This window comes from Prionailurus viverrinus, chromosome E2 (genome assembly GCF_022837055.1).
Source record: "Prionailurus viverrinus isolate Anna chromosome E2, UM_Priviv_1.0, whole genome shotgun sequence".
In the NCBI taxonomy this organism is placed as follows: Eukaryota; Metazoa; Chordata; class Mammalia; order Carnivora; family Felidae; genus Prionailurus; species Prionailurus viverrinus.
Window position 1 is genome coordinate 19,173,591 of NC_062575.1, and position 19,151 is coordinate 19,192,741.

Here is a 19,151-nt window from a genome sequence, read left to right on the forward strand (position 1 = left end):
TTGTTGATTTCGGCTCAGGTCATGATCTCACAGTTGCTGAGTTCGAGCCCTGCATCAGGCTCTGTGCTGACAGTGCAGAACCTGTTTGAGATTCTCTTTCTCGCTTTCAAAAATAAGCAAACACTTTTTAAAAAGTTCTTAGGATTAGTATATTTAACTAGTATATTTAAGTATATTTAAACTAGTATATTTAAGTTTATTTAACTAGTATAATACTAGTTATTTAACTAGTATATTTAACTAGTATAATACAAATTAAGAAAAATTATTTGTGTCCTCTAGTTGTAGAGTAGAAATTAATATTTAACACAATATATAAAAGTTAATATAAAATCTGAGCTTAGGCTAACTGCTAAGTTCACTTTAAGTGCTTCTAATCCTTTTTGGGATGTTTCATGGCTTCCTTTTAAAGGTAGCCAGAAAGGGGACATTAAAATGCTAGGAGTGCCAGGCCTATGAGATATGTTGTTGTTTTTCAATGACTTTATACTAAAACTTTGCAGAACTGTACGGTTTTTTTTAAAACATTAAAAAAAATATTTTAATTTATTTTTGAAAGAGAGACAGAGTATGAGTGGGGGAGGAGCAGAGAGACAGGGAAACACAGAATCCAAAGAAGGTTCCAGGCTCTGAGCTGTCAACACAGAGCCCGACGCGGGGCTTGAATTCATGAACCGTGAGATCATGACCTGAGCCAAAGTTGGACACTCGACTGGCTGAGCCACCCAGGTACCCTTGTAGGATTTTTTAAGTACCTAGAATTTTACCTTCAAAGGCAAATCAAAATAACATTATCAATGAGTTAGTTGGCAAATCTCTTACATCTAACAATTCAAGGTGCCCAGGACTGCATTTTTGTCCCTGCCCCCTTTAATTATTGCTAGCACCACTGAGGTTCTGTCAAGTCTCATGATAGGTGGCAAAGAATTCAATAGCCAGTCTTCATCCTCTGTAGGGCTACAATTTGGGAACTTTACTTGTGTGGCTTATACAATGAATGGAGCAAAAATGAAGGTTTTTTTTATACGTGCCCTCATAGGCCTCATCAGCAACACATTTTCACATATTCAAAAGGTGAAATAAAATTTTAACAAAACCTTTCTAGAAGGTTCCAATTTGTTGCCCCCAAAATATCACTCCATCTGTGATAGAGCAAGTTCCACCACCTTTGTCCTTTTTTGGTTCATTCGGAAAGAAAATGAGCTAGAATACACTTTGAGATATGTTCAATGAATCTCGTGTCTTCAGTTCCACCACAAATGGGTGGTAGGTTATCATTCAAGGTCTCAACCCTTGTTTCAGGGATTAAAATTCTAAACATACACCCTAAAAGCATGGCAAAGCATTATGAATAGTCTAAAACTGCTGCAAGAATGAATAGGTAACATTTTTAAAAGCCTATGTTCAATTGAAAATCTTTTACTTATTTCAAATCTGTTTTGCATCAAAGTAGAAGCCTCCTCTCTACCTGGTGCTCTCAAGTATGACACTTATGCCAGCTGTGCAGAAAAAGCACAGCAAGACACTTATACAAGAGCCATCAAGTACTCCCAATACAAACGTGACAGATCAGGTACAGTTGTGAATATGTGTTCATGTAGTGAAGTTCTGCACACATGTTCCTCTAGGAATTAAAAAAAGCTTGAGGGACCTTCTTTAGTAGAGTTCTAACCACCATGGCCTGCTGTTGCTGGAAGGCAGCTATACTGCTGCAAGAAAAAGACCAGAATGAAAAGATCTGATTCCAGTCTTAGCTCCTACTTAACAGTCGTGTGACCTTTAGAAAGCTCAATTCTTGGGGCGCCTGGGTGGCGCAGTCGGTTAAGCGTCCGACTTCAGCCAGGTCACGATCTCGCGGTTCGTGAGTTCGAGCCCCGTGTCGGGCTCTGGGCTGATGGCTCAGAGCCTGGAGCCTGTTTCCGATTCTGTGTCTCCCTCTCTCTCTGCCCCTCCCCCGTTCATGCTCTCTCTCTCTCTCTCTGTCCCAAAAATAAATAAAAAACGTTGAAAAAAAAATTAAAAAAAAAAAAAAAGAAAGCTCAATTCTTTAAATCATCACTATCTAGGTCAGAGACAGGATTAATAAGGATCAAATGAAATAATGAATAGGAAAATACTATTCAAATTGTAGGTGATACTTGAGTTTACACATATACAGTTGACTCTTGAATAACATGGGTTTGAATCATAAGAGTCCACTTACATGTGGATTTTTCACAGCACAGAACTGTAAATGTATTTTCTCTTCCTTATGATTATTTTTTCTTTTTTAAATTTTTAAAATGTTTACTTATTTCTGAGGGAAAGAGAGACAGAGTGTGAGCCATGGAGAGGCAGAGTGAGAGAGGGACACAGAATCCATAGCAGGGTCCAGGCTCTGAGCTGTCAGCACAGAGCCTGATATGGGGCTCGAACTCACGAACTGTGAGATCATGACCAGAGCCAAAGTCGGATGCCCAATGGACTGAGCCACCCAGGTACCCCTCCCTCTTCCTTATGATTTTCTTAGTAATGCTTTCTTTTCTCTAGCTTACTTTACCACAAGAATATAATATAAAATATATATAACATACCAATATGTGTTAACTGTTTATGTTATCAGTAAGGCTTTCAATCAACTTTCAATCAATAGTACACTATTACTAGTTAAGTTTTTGGGGAATTGACAGTTATATGTGGATATTTTGACTGAGTGAGGGTAGGTGCCCCTAACCCCCAAGTTGTTCAAGCGTCAACTGTATCTTATATTTACACACAAATTACCTGGCACATCCCCTTGTGGCTTTCAAAGCCATCTTTTACTATGCCATTTACCCACTGATAATCATGCTTTCCCAGACACAGCTGTTTCTGCTTATGTTGTCTGATTTCCCCTCTGATACTCATTTACTGAAAACATATACTCAATCCTCTAAGACTTGGCTCAAATATCATCTCCTCAGGGAACCTTTGCTGAATCCTTCTTCTTCCTTTTTTTTGAATAAGCTCTAGGCCTGATGTGGGGCTCAAACTCACAACCGCAAGATCAAGAGTCACATGCTCTACTGACTGAACCAGCCAATCGCCCCATTGCTGAATCTCTCTTAAGGAATCTGTCACATCTCTCAGATGATCTCCTAATATGCTTTTTTTAGATCTTGGTTATAAGTGTCCCAGACCCACTGTGCTATAAAGTCAGCTATGGACTGATCTGGTGGAAGCCCTGGGAGTGGGGATGCCACATTTTATTTACCTTCCTTTCCCCTTATGTTTGGAATCTGGGATGTGACACCAGCTTTGCAACTAAGCAGTAAACTCAGTTCCTCCACATGTGTAAAAGAGATGGCTAACAAAGAATTACTTTTCTATACAAAAAAGTACAGATTCAGAGAGAGAATTAAATTTCTATATCGATGTTTTTAGAATTGTTAGAATTTTCATGATGAACAACAGTTACAGGTAGCTTTCACTAAATTCCTATTTAGGCAAAACTTCACTACCACATAAATGATAGAGCCAAGAATAAACTCTAAGTCATTACCTGAAAATCCTATCTTGGGGAATTTTCAATTATTGAAATAATTAATATTCTAGAGTTTGTTCTCTAATTTAAAAAGAGGTCTGTATACCAACTTGCTACATTTATATAAATAGCTTCTTTTTATCCTGGTGCCAACAGCTGTACCAGCTACAGCCAACCAATCTGGTCTTGCACCATCACCACTATCTGACTCAGCAAGTTGGCAGAGCCAGAGAGCAACAAGTTCTTTACTTGTGTGAGTCTCAAGGACAGGAACTCTATCTAAACATATTCCTAGTATTCCCAGCATTTAAATTGGTGCCTTCCAAATAGATGGCATGTAGCAATATTTACTGAATTCCATTTTCCAGACCCTGTGACCAACTGTATGTTCTAAAAGAAGAGATGCCCAATAAATCTCATGTCCTTAGTTCCATCACAAATGGGTAGGAGACTATGATTCAAAGTCTTACCTTTTGCAGTAGGTATTAGTGGTAAACTAGATTTCAAAGTATAAATTTTCATGTCTATTCTCAAAGTCTTTAATTAACATATTTCTAGTGACAACAACTATTAAAGAAAAAAAAAAAAAGCCCAACCATAGGCCATATGCCAATAAGCAATCCATGGTAACTTTTTTAAGACTATCAGAGAAGAAAGTTCCTGGATCTTCACTGCTTGAAGGAGAGAAAAATGAACTTACCATCATCTAAAGTGATGTCCTGTAGACCAATTGTTGAAAAGTTAGGTTCCTGCTCTTCAGGTTCAGGCTTAATGTTCACAGTTGCCTCATCAGGTGGAAATGAAGCTGGATCACACAAATTGCGACATATTAAGGATGAAGGTGCAGAAAGACCTCCCTGGCCTGTACTTTGTGCTTGAGTTGAGTGCTGTCCAGAATGCATTCTGGTGGCTAGAGATGGTGATGAGGCAGTTCCTGAGCTAGGAGATTGGTAAGGCATAGGCTGTAGCTGAGGAGATGGTGGCCCAGAAAGTGGTGAACTAGCCAGGGGATGAGAGGCTACTGGGGAAGCTGCTGTACCAGACCCTGAATGTGAAGGACCATATGTAATGGGCTGTAACTGAGGGGAAGGCTGGCCTGCGACCTGGTCAGCCCCTGGAGAAGAAAGAGATCTCTGTCCTGTGGTTGAACAATGGTATCCCATTGACTGCAGATGAGGCAGGGTCTGTACCGAATGAGGTGTGTGGGCTAAGAGATGTCCTGTTGGGCCTGAATTTGAAGAATGAAAAGGTATGGATGACGATGGTTGACAGCCAAGATTTATTAAAGTAGGAAGAGCTGCATCCTGTGGAAACAAAACCGGATCAAATTCTTGACTAGAGGCAGCATTAACTGGAAGACAAGTTGGTCCGTTGTACACAACATTAGTTTGCATAGGCTGATAGGAAGACCCCACAGGAGGTGTTGGTGTGACTTGAAAAGGCTGGTGCATGACTGAAGAAGGTAACATATGCTGTTCTTTACCAGCGCTTTCATCCCTACACTGCAACTGTGGCAGATGAGATGAAGTTACCATGGATGCATATGTTTGCTGGATGGGACAAACCAAGCTTCTCTGTGTTGACAGTACACTGTTATGTGGGTGTCCTGTGTCTGAAGAAGGCCTCTGGGTCTGGGCAGGATGAGGCACAGACAATGACGGAACTGAAGACAAGTCAACCTCTTCTTTGTGTTCTTGCTTCATCAAAACTAAAAAGAAAATGATTAAAGCAAATGTTATTACATAATACATACGATGATTATCAAAGGACTTCATTCTAGGCTACGTAACTATAGCATGTATCCCAAGTCAGGGGTTAAAAATTCAAATGCCTTCAAAAAAAATCCAAATGCCTTCAGAAAAGGCAAATAACATAAAATATGTGAAGTCAGCAAGCAAAAGACAACAGGGAGTGGTTCTTGTTCTAAAAGTACTCACATTAAAAAAAAAAACAGTACCACATAGAACTCTATGAAGAGATGTGGAAAGACCTCTAATACGTTCCTAAGTAACAAAAAAAAGTGAGGTGCAGAACAATGTGTACATATCACAATTCTTTTAAAATACAGTGTATGTGTGTGTGTGTGTATATATGTGTGTGTGTATATATTTATGTATATATGTGTGTGTGTGTGTGTATATATATATACGCATACGTACATGTACACATGTTTTTGCTTATATAGGTATGGATACGCAAACCTGGTAACTGCTGTGTTTACTGCTGGGAACAAAACTAGGTGACTAGGGAATAAGAGCAAGAGGCAGATTTAGTTTTTACTATGTAAATTTTTGTGCTAGACTAGCAATACACAATCTCAATGTTTTTAACCAAGTATATACATTACCTATTTAAAAATAAATGATTTTTATGGGGCGCCTGGGTGACTCAATTGGTTGAGTGACTGACTCTTGATTTCGGCTCAGGTCATCTCATGGTTTGTGAGACTGAGCCCTGCATCAGGCTCTGTGTTTGGGATTCTCTCTGCCCCTCCCATGCTCACCCTTTTCTCTCTCTCAAAATAAATAAATAGGGGCACCTGAGTGGCTTAGTCAGTTAAGCGTCTGACTTCAGCTCAGGTCATGATCTCCCAGTTCGTGGGTTTGAGCACCTTGTCGAGCTCTGTGCTGACAGCTCAGAGCCTAGAGCCTCCTTCAGATTCTGTGACTCCTCTCTCTGCCCTTCCCCCACTCACACTCTGTCTCAGTCTCTCTCAAAAATAAACATTAAAAAAATTTAAATATTTAAAAAAATAAATGAGTTTTTAAGATACCCCAAACTCTACAGCCTAATAAAAAAGCTTGAATTTGCAATCTCTGATCTGAAACCTACCAGTCCACTGTTTTTGCATAATGCATAATATACCAGAGATCATGAATCTAATATTCATAGAGCTTCTAGTTTACAACGGTTTTCACATGTACCTCATCTGAGGAACCTCATCTGAGGCACCTCATGTGTACCTCATTTTATCCTCAACCATCATCAGGCACATTTACAAGAGGAATAATGAGTGATCAAAAAAGTACTGGGATGCACAAAAAAACTGTCAGAGCTAGTAAACAAATTCAACAAAGTTGCAGGACACAAAATCAGCATGTAGAAATCGACTGTATTTTTATAGACTAGCAATACACAATCTGAAACGGAAATTAAGAAAACAACCTCATTTGCAATAGCATCAAAAAATAAAATACTAAAGAATAAATTTGACCAAGGTAGGCAAAACTTATACACTGATAACTACAAAACAGTGCTAAAGAAATGAAGGAAGACCTAAATACATGGAAAGATACCCTGGGGTCATGGACTGAACGACTTAATTAACCACGAAGAATGCAACACTCTCCAAAACAATTTTCAGATGCAATGAAATCCCAATTATGTTTTATGCAGAAACAGACTTATCCAAAAATTCATACCAAATCCCAAGGGACTTCAAATAGTCAAAAACAATCTTGAAAAAAGAACAAAGACAGAGTACTCACACTTCCTAATTTCAAAACTTACTACAAAGCTACAGTAATAAAAACCAAGTGGTACTGGCCTAAGGACAGATGTATAGACCAATGGAATAGAGAGCCCAAAAGGAAACCCTAACATAAACAGTTAATTGCTCTTCATACAAGGGTGCCAAAACTATTCATTGGGGGAAAGAACAGTCTCTTCAACAAATGGTACAGGAACAAAGGGACATCACATTCAAAGTAATGAAGATGGAACCTTATCCGAAAATCATACACAAAAATTAACTCAAGTGGATCAAAGACCTAAACGTAAGAGCAAAAATTAAATTCTAAGAAAAAAACAAAGGGCAAAAAAAGCTTCATGACATTGGATTTGGCAATGGTTTCTTAAGTATCACATACCCTGAACATACAACAAAAACAGATGAATTGGACTTCATCAAAATTAAAAACTTCTGACCATGAAAAGACACTATCAAGACAGAGAAAAGATAGCCCACAGAATGGAAAATCTACTTGCAAATAATATTTCTGTAAAGGGTTTAATATCCAAAATTCATAAGAACCCCTACAAATGCCAACAACAGGACTGAACCAAAGACTTGAGTGTGACCCCAGGACTGATCTAGATGGAAGTGTGTGTGGGTGGGGGAAGGTACCAGCTCTCTTCTCTAGGATTGCTAATTATGAAGATGAAACAAACCTAGAGATGCCATGTAAGTAAAGCCTGCCCTAGAGCAAAGCCAACAGAAAGAAAAGCAATGTTAAGATGAAGAGAAAGCCTAAGCCCCGGGACCACATTGCTTGAGCTGAAGCATGCCTAAAGCCAGCATTCCAATTAACTGTCCAGTTACATGAGCCAATACAATTTTTTTTGTTAAGCTAGCTTGAATGGAGTTTTTGTCATTTGTACCCAAAAGTCCTAATTCACTTCAAAACAACCTTTAAGAGGCAAGGATTATTATTACCCCTGAAGACACTAAATCTCAAAGTGGTATCACAAGGACCTGAATCCAGGTTTTTCTGCCTTCAAAGTCCATGCTTTTAATCACTGCACTATACTATATTAACAAGAAAGATTATAGTTCATCATTCCATCATACAAGCAGAGGCTATGAATACCAACCACTATCCTTTATTACATCAAAAAATGTATTTAAGATGATTTAAGATCTACCTGGTGAAAGGACTGCTTAACATAGAAATCAATGTGTTTTGCTTATTTTATTTAATATGTTTATCAAAACAGAAAAGAACCATTAGTTAATTTTTTGTATGTCAAAGCAATGGACTTTATTGTTTCTCTTGGGCAATACTTCTTCCAGTCCACTTTTCTAAAAGTTACTGACTTTATCCTCCTACTGAAGTACTATAATTCATTTAAAAATAATTTTCCTAGGGGCGCCTGGGTGGCTCAGTCGGTTAAGTGTCCAACTTCAGCTCAGGTCATGATATCACGATCCGTGAGTTTGAGCCCTGCGTTGGGCTCTGTGCTGACAGCTCAGAGCCTGGACCCTGCTTCAGATTCTGTGTCTCCCTCTCTCTCTGACCCTCCCCTGTTCATGCTCTGTCTCTGTCTCAAAAATAAACATTAGGGGCGCCTGGGTGGCGCAGTCGGTTAAGCGTCCGACTTCAGCCAGGTCACGATCTCGCGGTCCGTGAGTTCGAGCCCCGCGTCGGGCTCTGGGCTGATGGCTCAGAGCCTGGAGCCTGTTTCCGATTCTGTGTCTCCCTCTCTCTCTGCCCCTCCCCCGTTCATGCTCTGTCTCTCTCTGTCCCAAAAATAAATAAAAACATTGAAAAAAAAATTAAAAAAAAAATAAACATTAAAAAATTTTTTAATAATTTTCCTAAATTGACATCTCATTGTTCCAAGTTTGTATGAGTTAAACTAACATAATTAAAATTTTCATGATCTTCACTAAAATGTAAGCACTTCATTTTATGTCAAAAGAAAGTAACAGTGAGAAGCCAAGCATGGTCAAACCTCATCTGGCCATTTAACAAACCCATCAAGTACAAGTCTCTTCACAAAAGCATGTTCTCAATCTGAGGAAATGAAAGTAAGTAAGATTTAAAATAGCCCTGAGGTGACTGGGTGGCTCACTCAATTAAGCGAACCAGGTCGCTCGGCTCAGGTCATGATCTCATGGTTTGTGGGATCGAGCACTGTGTTGTGCTCTGCGCTGATGGCATGGAGCCTGCTTGGGATTCTCTCCCTCCTTCCCTCCCTCCCTCCCTCCCTCTCCCTCCCTCTCTCTCTCTCTCACACAAAATAAACAATCTGCCAACTGGTGAGCCCACTCCTAACAATGAGACAACACTTAAAAGAGAAAAAGTGTATCATGAGTCTTCTTATTGCTTCTGCACCAAAGTTAACATTCTAAACTAGGCTTCCATCCAGTTTCTGATTCTTGCTCAGGTATTTCAAGTGTGGTTCACCATATCTAACAACTCCAACCTCTCTAATGTTTTGGCGTACTCACTTTTTTTCTGACTTTAGCACAACTAGAACTTTTCCCCTGGACTATTGGATTCTTTTTTCCTCTTCTACTTCAGCTCCTACTCCGGTCCCAGGAAAGTCACAGTAAATTCCATATGCAGAGTTACATTTCTATATAAAAGAGGGAGAATATGCAAAAAAGCCTACTCTCATCTTAATTAATCCTGAATGGAGCAGGTAAGGCCCTTGGTTACCTAAGTGGTTGGTTGTCATGCACTAAAAAGGAGACAGAGGGACTAAAAACTGTAACATAGTATCTTTTTTTTTGCATGACCCAATCTTTATTTTTATGTTCCTGACCCACATCTGTGTACTCAGATTGAGAGTTCTGCTTTCCTAAATTGAGTATACTTTCACTCTGCCAAATCAACTGTCACTTTTTGTCTATAAAGGATTAAGACTCCAACCAAATCTAAGAAGTCCTCATTGACAGTCTATAGTAATTTATTCTTATTTGGAGGGAAGTACAGTTAAAGAGACCGTACATAACTAGAATGAGTTGAATTTTAGAAACAGATTAACTCTACCTTTTGTGTTAAATATCCTCATTCTCGGGAAAAAAATCTCCTGGTCTAGTGCTTTTGAAACCATAAGAAGCCTCACTGTCTTCTTCAAGTAGTGGATGTGGAAGAGTAGCATTCAAAGAGCTGGAGCTCTCTGGATTTCCCCCTTCTATACAACCAGAGTATCAAAGCTAGAGTTTATCCTTTTTATATATTGCCTTTTTGCCTAAGATTTTGTTTGGGGAGTAAAACAATTTAAATTTGAAAAACCCTGCTTTAGACTTATGCCCTCATTGTATAGAGATTAACCAAGAGGGTACAGTCTATGGCAGAGCTGAATGTGACCTAACTGTAAGGCAGGCGTTCTCTCCCAAATAAAGAATCACAATCCAAAAGTCTCTCCAATCAACTATTTAGAACACAGAATACACTTTCCTACAGGTAAAATATTACACATGAAAGTTTATCTCTAATGTTGTCCCCTAAAGCCCCACTAGTCTAAAACCAGAGATCACATGGTACGTCCAGTCACAAGTAACTACTGCTAGGCCTCAGAGGGAGGTATATTCCCTCAAAAGCTTCAGGGATACTGGGGTGGAAAAGAGGGCTCCCACATCAGAAGATCTGAAGCTAGTGGCTGGGCAGAAATTCAGGTAACGCCACTAAGGAAGGGTTCTGTAATTAGGGTAATTTGTGAATCATACACATAATACTGGCAACAGTCTTCAAATTACTAAGTAAACTTGACTATTGGACAAATAGTGCTAAATGTAATTTCTTTTTTTTTTAATGTTGCAATTTCTTTTTTATTTTTTTCTAAGAGAGAGAGAGAGAATCCCAAGTAGGCTCTGCACTACTCATCCTGCACTACTCTGCACTACTAATCCCAATGCAGGACTCGATCTCACAACCATGAGATCATGACCTGAGCCGAAATCAAGAGTTAGATGCTAACCAACTGAGCCACCCAGGTGCCCCACTAAATGTAATTTCTAATTAAAAAAAGTTATAACAGGGGCACCTGGGTGGCTCAGTCAGTTAAGCATCTGACTTCAGCTCAGGCCATGATCTCATAGTTCATGACTTTGAGCCCCACATTAGGCTCTCTGCTGTCCATACAGAGCCCACGTTGGATCTTCTGTCCACCCTCCCCTCTTTCTGCCCCTCCCCCACTTGCCTCTGTGTGTGTGTGTGTGTGTGTGTGTGTGTGTGTGTGTGTGTATGCATGCACTCTCTCTGAAAATAAACATTTTTTAAAAATTTTAATAAAAAATAAGTTATTACACCTGAAAGTGACAAAGTATTGTACATCAACTATACTTCAATGATAAACATCAAAACAAAACAAAACAAAACAAAAAACTCAGAACAGTTAGCCATTTGCAACTGATTATTCTTTCGTTGGATATTTATAGTGGTCAGACTGCTACTGCTAGAGGGTTGTCAAAAAAGTAACAAATGGACAAATCCTTGAATAATAAAGAAGCAACTTCTGAATATCTAAAATTTTTGTAAGTAAAATTTAAAAGAATTGTCAGAAACAAAAAAAGGCTAAAATCTTTAATATAAATAGTTCATACAAATTAATACAACAAACAACTCTAATATAAGTATCACAAACTAGAATACAAGAAGCTATTAAAATTCTATAAAACTCTATCTGTTCATGAAGCAAAATAAAAATGTTTAGGTTACAAAATTAGTATACTGTATACATTTTGGTCCCATTTTTACTAAAAAAACCTTTTTTTAATGTTTATTTTGAGAGACAGAGACAGAGACAGAGCATGAGTGGGGGGGGGGGGCAGAGAGAGAGAGGGAGACAGAGAATTCGAAGCAGGCTCCAGGATCTGAGCTATCAGCACAAAGCCCAACATGGGGCTCGAACCCATGAACCATGAGACCATGACCTGAGCCAAAGTCAGATGCTTAACCGACTGAGCCACCCAGGCACCCCCAATTTTTATTTTAAATTGTGTCTATAAATGGATCAAAAGGATCTAGGACAGAATAACAATTTCAGAGTGGAAGACAATTTTGGGTGTTTGAAATTATATTTTCAACTTGTCTGTTTTAAAAAATAAATTCACAGGAATATATTTGCTTTTGTAAAGATTTTATTCCAAATTTCACTTTAGAAAAAAATGAAAAAAGCCAAATGCTACAGAGAAAAGATAGTAATCAACCAGAACAAGGGCTGTCCAAACACTTCTTGAATCTATTCTTCCTTGTTAGTGTGTGCCACCTGATTTGTATTTTGTCAATCATAAGCCCAGTGATGACAGTTGTAGTCCAATCCAAAATTCTTTCTGCACTCTGGGGCCCCAATGATTTCCATTCTCATATAGAACACCCTCCAGGACTCTGCCTTTATGTTGTCCTCCCAACTCATGAGCTGATAATGTAAGAGCATTATATTCTCTTTGTTCAATTACTACCACTATGATGGTAGCAATCAAAACCTCTATTCACTTATCCTGAGCTTTTTTTTTTTTTAACTTTTTTTATTTTTGAGAGACAGAGCAGGAGGATGGCAGGGGCAGAGAGACAGGGAGACACAGAATCCGAAGCAGGCTCCAGGCTCTGAGCTGTCAGCACAGAGCCCAACGCAGGGCTCAAACCCACGAACCGTGAGATCATGACCCAAGCCAAAGTCTGACACTTAACTGACTGAGCCACCCAGGCACACCTCTGCCTTTTTTGTTTCAACAGTCCCAGAAGCTCCTCTTCCTTCTTATTCAGGTTAGATTCTATAGTCTCTCATCTCCACAGCATTTGATAACATTCTTGGACTGTATGTCTTTAATAAATATCACCCTGGAGGAACCCTACTATTAATATTTTACCACCTGCCCTAAAGAATCTGAGTGCTGCTTAAGAAAGTTACACAGCCGGGCTAATTAATATTCATAAATTTATTAATATCAACATTAAAGGTACCCTGTGATCATGCCCAGAGTCCAATTATATTTCTGTGGTAACTTACTCCCCCCTTTCTTTACAACAACTATTTCAAACTTGTCCATATTCTTCAAACTGCCAAAACACCCACAGTTCCCTCTACTCACAAAAGACTGCATGTCATTCTTTAAAGAAAAAAAAGTCAATGCTATTATATGGAAATTCCCTAAACTCTCCACTATTAAATTTACAAACCTAATATATATCCATCTTTTTCATCTTTACCTTCCCTCCTTTCCTTCTCCCAACTAAGACCCATTCCAACTTTTATATTTGAAATTATATTCCTTCCCACCTTTCTCAGAAACCTGATATGCTTTATTATCATTAATGTTGTCTCTTCTGTATATTCAAAACACTCTAGTTATCTGAAGCATATTTTTAACCTTCTTGGGTCTCTGCCATACAAATCTCACTCTCCATAGTAATCTGAGGGAAGACTAAACTGGTCATTGACACCTTATAAGAAAACAGGAGAAATGTGAGAGAAATGATTTTAATTTTTAATTTTTTAATGTTTCTTTATTTTTGAGAGAGAGAGAGAGAGACAGAGAGACAGAGTGAGCAGAGGAGGGGCACAGAGAGAGGGAGACACAGAATTTGAAGCAGGCTCCAGGCTCCATGCTGTCAGCAAAGAGCCCAAAATGGGGTTCAAACTCACAAACTGTGAGATCACAACCTGAGCCGAAGTCAGATACTCAACTGACTGAGCCACCCAGGCACCCCTATTTTATTTGTTTTTTGAAGTTTGTTTGTTTGTTTATTTATTTAAAGAGAGAGGCAGAGCAGGAAGGAGAGAGAATCCCAAGCAGTCTCCTCACTGTCAGTACAGAGCCCGATGTGGGGCTTGAACTCATAAACTATGAGATCGTGGCCTGAGCAAAATCAAGTAGGCACTCAACTGAGCCACCCAGGCGCCCCTATTTTTAACTTTTTTTTAAATTGAAAATATTTGACATATAACATTGTGTAAAATTTAAGGTGTACAAAATGTTAATTTGATACATTCATATATTGTAGAGAAAATGATTTTATTGTAAAGTAGGCTCCACACCCAATGTGGGGCTCAAACTCACGACCCCGAGACCAAGAATTGCATGCCCTACCAACTGAGCCAGCCAGGTGCCCCGAAAAAAAATTTTTAATACATATTTGATCATGTCACCTCTCCGTTAAAGCTCATTTCTTACAACTCTTTTATTTAAAAAAATTTTTTTTCTTAAACCTTTATTTATTTTTGAGAGACAGACAGAGTGTGAGCAGGGGAGGAGCAGAGAGAGAGGGAGACACAGAATCCGAATCAGGCTCCAGGCCCTGAACTGTCAGCACAGAGCCTGATGCGGGGCTCGAACCCACGAATCATGAGATTATGACCTGAGCTGAAGTTGGACGCTCAACAGACTGAGCCACCCAGGCGCCCCATTTTAGAACTCTTAGTACTCCATTATCCAACCAACCACACGACCTTCGTATATGTTGCTACCTTTAATTGGAATGTTTTCCCCCTACAGCCAGATTGCCTGGATTCAAATCTCACCTCTGCCACTTACTAGCTGAGTGACCTTGGTTCACGTATTTGCAAAATGGAGAGGGCAATATTACTTATCTGAGATGTACTCTAGCTTAACAGTTAGGAGCCCAGACTCTGGAACCAGATTGCCTGTGCTTGACATGTGGTTCTAAGACTGTGAGATTCTGGGCATATTACTTAGCCACTCAGTTTCTTCTTCTGTAAAATAATAACCTACTATAAAGGTCTATTATGTGGATTAAAAGAATAAATACACAAAGGGCTTAGACAGTATTATTTTTACATACATTATATATACCATATATAGAGTATGTATACACACACACACACACACACACACACACACACACACATATACATATATACATATATCCTGGTTTTCTCAAGCAGTTAACCCAAGCAAGGGTCCCTCTGTTATTTTTACCTATAGTATTGTATCCCTTTTAATCAGAGTCCTTATTTCAGTTTCTAATTATACATTTGTTGGTAATTAATTTATTGATTCACTAGATTATAAGTTCCATGAAAGAAGGAACTGAGAGAGGTTTTGTCCACTTAGGAGGCACCCTCAAATACTTACTGAATTAATATTGAAATGACTAACCAAAATCTTTCAAAAGGGTTGTATTCTATTTGAAAATGAATAGAAATATTTTATTACCAATGTATTATGTATAATGTATTAACATGATCAAGTAATATTAATTTTCAGATCTGGGAATATAAATGGCCTTTAGAGACTTAAAGTGGAATACAGCCAGGCTTTAAAGAATAGGAATGACAAATAAGTGATCATTAATAACTAGTACCTTCTCAAATTTAAATGTTTCTGTTTTTCATTTCCTATAAACCATTTAAAAGTTTTTGCAACAGGGGTGTGTGGGTGGCCAGTCAGTTGAGCATGTGACTTCAACTCAGGTCATGATCTCATGTTTCATGAGTTCAAGCCCTGCATTGACACAGCACCTAGGACAGAGAAGGCCTCTAGAAATATCTGTTCTCTAACTATGTAAATATCAGCATGAATTACTGCATATAATATTTATGTGTTACCACCAAGAGCTGGAAAGTTACAGCATTTGAATTGCTGCAGAAAGAGGTATGGCAGCCTCCTTTGTTAGGGCACATCTATAAAACCAGAAACTCTGGAATCGACTTTATATAACCCACAGACCACAGTATACTACAGTTGCTACTTGCCAAATGAAAATCTAATGAGAGATTTTTCATCTGACTGGAAATGCTTGAGATGAACACACTGCCTTCTTGCAGTGTGCTAAGGGCACAAAGGAGTTTCACACATATTCACAAACACCTGCCCTTACTGTAGTGCTGGGGATTTCTGGTAGCTCCAGATAAACAGACTTAAAATCAAAATTCAACCTTCTAATCTCCTTATAATAAATAACTACAAAATAACAGCTAATATCACATCTAATATTTAAAGTCTACACAAACTTTACAGACGAGGCATATGTTAGGATTTTTATTGATTATAAGTACTCTATTGTAAACATTCTAATACAGGTTTCATTGAATAACTTTTTATTCATTATGAAAGCAAGCTCTGTGGTAAACCATCACAACTCCCCATACCTGGTGTATAAGTAAAACGTTGAGACTGGCTTTTTTTCCTCTTGCCATTGCAAAGATAAAAGTGCACCTGCACTGCAGCTGTAACTGCTGGGTTATGATATGGAGGAACTTCAAGGACAATGTGAGCCTAAGGAGCATGGAAAGTAGTAAGATTGTGTTACATTCAGAACTAAAAATGAAATGCACCTGCTAAACTCAGCACAACTCATGAGGCTTAACTACCCAGTGTCTCCCATCATAGATCATTATGCACATCAATTGGTCATGTAAGTCATCTGGAGATTTACTCTATGAAACTCTAGTCTCAACAGAGATAAACTCTTGAAAGTAAACCATTAAAGGAGAAATTGCCTTTTAGTCATCCAATTGGATTTCTAGTTGGAGCAGAAATAAAAACAGTCTTATTATGTACCATGTAGTGAGATATTCTGCACTACTGAATATTACACGTTACTATGTATCTTAACTGGAAGTCTGTCCTGGTTTTCAATCAGGTTTAATATTTCCTCAGTTGTGTTATAATTTAGATTTCTTACCTTAAATTTGATATTCAGAATGTTCTAAACTAGCAATATAAAAAATTCATTTCCATATAAAAATAATTTTACATAAGCAGAGTGAAACTGCAATCCTTAATCTAATTTCTCCAGGTCTCTGGAGAGCACTGTGGAAAGTGTTATTCTCTAAACCACAAAAAATTCTGTCTCCATTCCAATCAGGATGAAGAGACCACAGTGTTTAGCGTTGAATCCCGGAAGGCTTAATGCTGAAAAGTTGCAAAAGTTGCGCTAAAGACACAAACCCTTTAGGGCTTGTTCTCTCCCTATTTTTTCCCATTTTATGTGGGCTTTACTGAATTTGATTTTTTCACTGAATTCAGAGAAATAAACTAATGATAACAGTAGTAAGAACCTTTTAATTTCTCCTTTCCTATACACAAAAAAGGCAAAGACAGCAATTGTTTATCTTTCCTAAACTTTAATTTTAGAATAAGGAGAGTACCTATTTCATGTCCAAACTTCTGAAAATTCTAATTTACTTTTCTATTACTCATTAGATAAAAGACTCCTCATCTATAATATAAAGTAGCATTATCCAATGTTCTAAGCTTCTTAAATGTTTCTGAAGAAATAAATTTCTTACCCCTTGACATTTTTCCCGGATTATTTTCCCTTCTACCTCCCACTGAGGTCGTCCATCTATTAAAAGAAACAATTTACAGTTAAAAGTAATTCAAGTCACAAAGTATATAAACAAAATCTAATGTATTTAGTATCACAAGCTTATTGGCAAAGGGAATCTTTTCCTCAATGACTTCCATTATGAAAATAAAATGTGTACCCATGAGAAAAAATGGGGAGAAAGACTTTGGGCTGCCTTAGTTAGCAGGCCTCACAGTTTATTTATGTTTGAAAATCCTCTGAGAGCACCTTCACCAAGTGGTAGCCAACTCCTGCTTGTATGCCTTAGGTAATGGGAAACTCACTCTCTCACCAAGTAACCCATTTGATCTTTGGACAATTGCTGTTCGAAAGCCCTTCAGGACAGATGAAATCTGCCTCCTTCCAGTATCCCACCACTGGTTTAAGAACTACTCTTTGCAGCCCCCCAATCCAAAATATTTTGAGTGGTTTTCTGAGACAGTATTTAAGATGTTTAAAAACAGCTATGTTTGGGGGCCCCGGGTGGCTCAGTCAATTGAGCATCCAACTTTGGCTCAGGTCATGATCTCAGGGTTCATGAGTTCGAGCCCCACATCAGGCTTGCTGTTGTCAACACAGAGCCTGCTTACGATCCTCTGTTCCCTTCTCTCTCTACCCCAACTCACACGCACACTCTCAAAAAAAAAAAAAAGAAAAAAAAAGCCCAGCTATGTTTACATGTCTCCTTCTACTGATTAACACCCCCAGTTCTGCATTTACATCTTACACAATATTTAGCCTTCCTGCCCACTCTTCTATGAACACCCCTCCAGTGTGAACATCTCTCTCCAAATGCATCAAGCCCAGAACTGAATAGCCCAGGTGGGAAATGACACAGCATGGTACAGAGTGACTAAGGCTCTTATTTCCACTTTATGTGAAGATGCTGAGTCTGTTAATAAAAGTTTTCTGGGGTAGGTGTGCCTGGGTGGCTCAGTCAGTTGAGCATGGACTTCAGTTCAGGTCATGATCTCGCCGTTCGTGAGTTCAGGCCTTGCATCGGGTTCTCTGCTGTCAGCACAGAGCCCACTTTAGATCCTCTGTCCCCCTCTCTCTATGCCCCTCCCCACTTGCTCTCTCTCAAATATAAAAACATTAAAAAAAAAGTTTTGGGGTAGCTGCACCATGCTGCCTTACACTTAGTGTGTGGTCAGCAAGATTCCCTCAGTCTACTACACTTCCTACTGCCAAGTTCAAACTCCCATGCTGCATTTACCTGGTTTTTCCCCCAACCCTTCTTAGGTTAACTTCTCCCTACAAGACTTGGTTTGCCAGGATCTTTTTACTGACAGTCTTTGAATATATTTGCTAGGCTTTCCAGATTTGTGTCACCTAAAGATCTGGCCAGCACATTTTCTGTCTCTTCATCCCAAGTGAATTGTCACCTGGGGAGAACCCCAACTGCTACTATAGCTCTTACTCCAGTCTGATGTTCAGTACTCTAAAGCATTCTTTTTAAGTCATGAGCATCTGCCCATTGACTAAACCCATATAAGTATCTTCACAGCTTGCAGGACTTCTTCATCTGGTCTGCGAAAACATCAGAAAAGACTCAATCCAATGCCTTCTAAATTGTGACTCTCATTTTTCAGTCCAATAAATAGATAATAGCTAACCCTGTGTATAACAGACACTAGAGATAAATGCTATGTCTACAAAGAAATACAGCTTAGTTCAACAATCGTTTGTTGGGTCCTGACATGCCAGGCACTTTGGGTTACTGAGATAGTGAAGATAAGATACTCTTACCTTCAGTCTATGAAAGGCAAATAAAAACAGTTCATCATAATAAATCGTGGTGGTTTCAATGACTAATAAAGGTGTACTCTAGATATGCCAAGAAGACAGAGTTCAGGGTCCTTACCCTACTTTTGGCATAAGGATAA

The 19,151-nt window shown here is 38.7% G+C and overlaps 1 protein-coding gene across 3 annotated transcripts in view; it reads right to left on the reverse strand.

The window, feature by feature from the left end:
* Nucleotides 1–19,151, reverse strand: part of NFATC3 (nuclear factor of activated T cells 3) — a 137,920-nt gene that overhangs the window by 28,027 nt on the left and 90,742 nt on the right. For all 3 annotated transcript variants that reach the window (XM_047834892.1, XM_047834893.1, XM_047834894.1), the window contains exons 7-9: nt 17,207–17,262; nt 16,064–16,190; nt 4,203–5,210 (exon numbers count right to left, since the gene is read on the reverse strand). In XM_047834892.1, the coding sequence (XP_047690848.1) occupies nt 4,203–5,210; nt 16,064–16,190; nt 17,207–17,262 (1,191 nt within the window). The remainder of the gene's footprint in view (nt 1–4,202; nt 5,211–16,063; nt 16,191–17,206; nt 17,263–19,151) is intronic.